Below are 3,053 nucleotides of genomic sequence, written 5' to 3' on the forward strand. Positions count from 1 at the left end.
AATAAATCATTTATATAAATAATTAATTTGCTGATTGCTATGAGTGTATGGTATACCTAATATAACTGTTTTCCGTTATAAGAGAATATAATAATAAACCATTAAAAGAATTATATTATATAATGTAAAAACATAACAAATGGTTAAGACAAGTACAAAGATATCTATTCTTCTTGTGAAGACGGGGCAGTAACTATATTTCTGAATTACATGAAATACTAATTTTAGGATTAGTATATGGTCCACTTAATAAACCTTTGGCAATCCATTTGTATGCTGCTTCCGTCAAGTGCAAGCCATCCCAAGAAATATACTGAGATGGATCCTTACAAGAAATCACCCCCGGATTGCCACAACACACACCATTATTAGAATTGTTTGCAACTCTAAGCGGGCAACAAGCACTTGAAATTGATTCCGTAAATCCTGAAATTGCATGAAGAAATCACATAAATTACTCTAAAAATACTCTTCCATTGTTATAAAACTCGTTTATTTATAATATATAATTATATGTACACATGAACTGAAAAAGATATTAGTAAAAACATATAAGTAGATAAGAAAAGATTGAGGACTTGTGTACCAAATTGTGTTGGAGATTGATATAATGGCAACACAGCATGGTAATAATCTGCATAGATGATATTTGTATTGGGATGAAGCACTTGAAGTCGATTCAGTTCAGCATAAAGTTGCTTGTTGTAGTATCGAGTAAACTTGTTTAACCACTTCAAACAACCAGCTTCATCATATTCACTCTTATCTGAAGTTTCATACGTTGTCAAATACTTGAAATTGCATCCAAGAGGAAGGTTTCCAGGAACCACGAGAGTTTGAGCCCCCAAATTAATCAATTTCTGAAAATCACAAGAATCATGAAAGGTATTAGGAAGGCCTTAATGGTACTAATAAGCCTGTTATAGCAATTAATTATAATCATGACTTGATGAAACAAAGTATATATAGCTAGATTAATCTAAGATAAGCAATTCAAATGTAAGTATTTGTCATCATGCACAGAAACTCTTACATTAATAGCCGAAGAAATTTCATTAATCACAAGTGGCACATATGTTCTGACTTCTTGTATACTCGTATTTAGATAAAGAGGATGATTGAAATCATTGCCACCAATCTCCCCAACAAGAAACAACGAGCTTCCAAGAACTTCTTTACACCCTGTTAGATCAAATTAGACCGAAGTTTTATTACTCATAATAAAGTATTGCCGAATAAATTAGTTAAGCAGAGACTTCAATTCACTCGAGCTGTATGTATATCATACCTGAAGAAGAATTACAGATGGAAGGGAGCAAGTCCATGAACCAATCTAACTGCACTCTCAGAGAATAGTTGGTTGCAACATTATACATACCCTTCTCTAAGTAGAAGCTAGAATCCAAAGCAGTGGCTCCTGCAACTGCAAAATTCACTCCCTCCATTGGGTTCCAATCTTTAATCTTACCGTTCTTGATTCCCAGATAAGGTTTCAGCAATGGAACACCCATTTTCTCAGCTGCATATACAAACAGCATATCAGAACAACAGAAAATCCACTAAAACAGGAACATTATTAATTATATATACTGGCAAGAAACTAACTAACGGCTATTCTGGTTATTTATACAAGGAGTGTTAGGAGACCAGTAACTTTTGTGATTTGTAGCCATCAAGTAATCATTAATGGTATTTTTAATGGTGTGAGATTACTCACTTTTTTTTTATTGGTTACATGCTGGACAGAATTTAATAAAGTTGCTGGCCCTTAGACTTTTCCTATTTATATTATTAATTACCGATGAAATCGACGATGAGACGGCCATTAGACCATCTTCCAGTTGGGTGATGAAAGTAGGTTTCTCCATAAGGAAGGTTCAATGCGAGAGTTTGTGATGAAGGGAGCGTGTGAGTGTCATAGTAAGCGTTTCCGGTGTCGGCAAGGGAATCACCGAAGCTGTATATTGCTCTGTAGCAGCGGCTTGAGGTGGCAATGGAAATGAAAATGGAGGAAACAGCCAGGTGAAGAAGAAGCGCTACTGTCAGAAACGAAGCCCTTGAAGAAGCCATATGCTAATTCTGCTGTGTCAACTCAGTGTTCATGCAAATGCAAAGTGATGATGAATAAAAAGGAAGAATGGGTTCGTGCTTATTTGTTAGCTTTGTCCAACGTAACGTGTATGTATATATAGAGATGATGCGGACACTAATTGCATTAAAATATAAAGTGTTATTCTTTTGTATTATTACTAATAGATTCAGTTCTGTTCAAAATACGTAGTTGGTATAAAGAGAGAGCATTGCAACTACCACTTCATTCCAATCCTAGGAACGCAACTTTCCTGATTGTTTATTTATCGGTGGGTAACCATTTGATTGGTTCTGATTCAAATGCAGAAAGAGTGCGTCTGTTCTTAGTTGGTGACTCAGTGTTGTTTATAATAATGTAAGTAAAATGACTGTTTTATCCTCATCGTTCTGTTGCTCACACCTAACCTACCTACCTCTATTGTCACTCGCACTTTTGCACACTGCACGTGCACCTTCCTCCCTTCAGACTCCGCTGACCAATTCCTTAATTCTTATCTCCTCTTTTTCCCTGTAGTTTCCTCATTAGTCATCAAGATTGCTAATAACAAAAACAGGATTAATGCTACGTAGGAGTCTTAATCGCATGTCTAATTAATTTAACATTATACTAAAATCAACCATTATTGTAAAATACAAATCTATTATCTATTATATATTATTAATTTTATAACTAAAATATATCACACATTATTTTTTATTATAATTAAAATCAAATTTTTTGCTAAAAAATTAAAGAGTTCTTTCGTTCTCGATCTTTTTTTTTTCTTGTTAACTTTATTTCTTTTATATATTATTATTAATGACTAATTATAATTTTAACAATAAAAATATAAAATATGACATTCTTTAATTGCAATTAAAATTAAATTAAAATTTTAATTCAAATATTAAAATTAAAATAAAAATTAAGATATAACTATATTATATTACAAAAAGCAAAGTGATATATTCAAGAGTTTGTT

The 3,053-nt window shown here is 32.8% G+C and overlaps 1 protein-coding gene across 1 annotated transcript; it reads right to left on the reverse strand.

Moving 5' to 3' along the window:
* On the reverse strand, positions 95-2,205 carry LOC107623657 (GDSL esterase/lipase At1g28610-like). Its single transcript, XM_016326003.2, has 5 exons — positions 1,800-2,205; positions 1,289-1,519; positions 1,034-1,182; positions 587-860; positions 95-426 (listed from the first exon to the last, which is right to left on the reverse strand). The coding sequence occupies exons 1-5, from the start codon at positions 2,068-2,070 to the stop codon at positions 194-196; spliced, it is 1,158 nt and encodes a 385-aa protein (XP_016181489.1). The 5' UTR covers positions 2,071-2,205; the 3' UTR covers positions 95-193.

This window comes from Arachis ipaensis, chromosome B10, assembly GCF_000816755.2.
Source record: "Arachis ipaensis cultivar K30076 chromosome B10, Araip1.1, whole genome shotgun sequence".
NCBI lineage: Eukaryota > Viridiplantae > Streptophyta > Magnoliopsida > Fabales > Fabaceae > Arachis > Arachis ipaensis.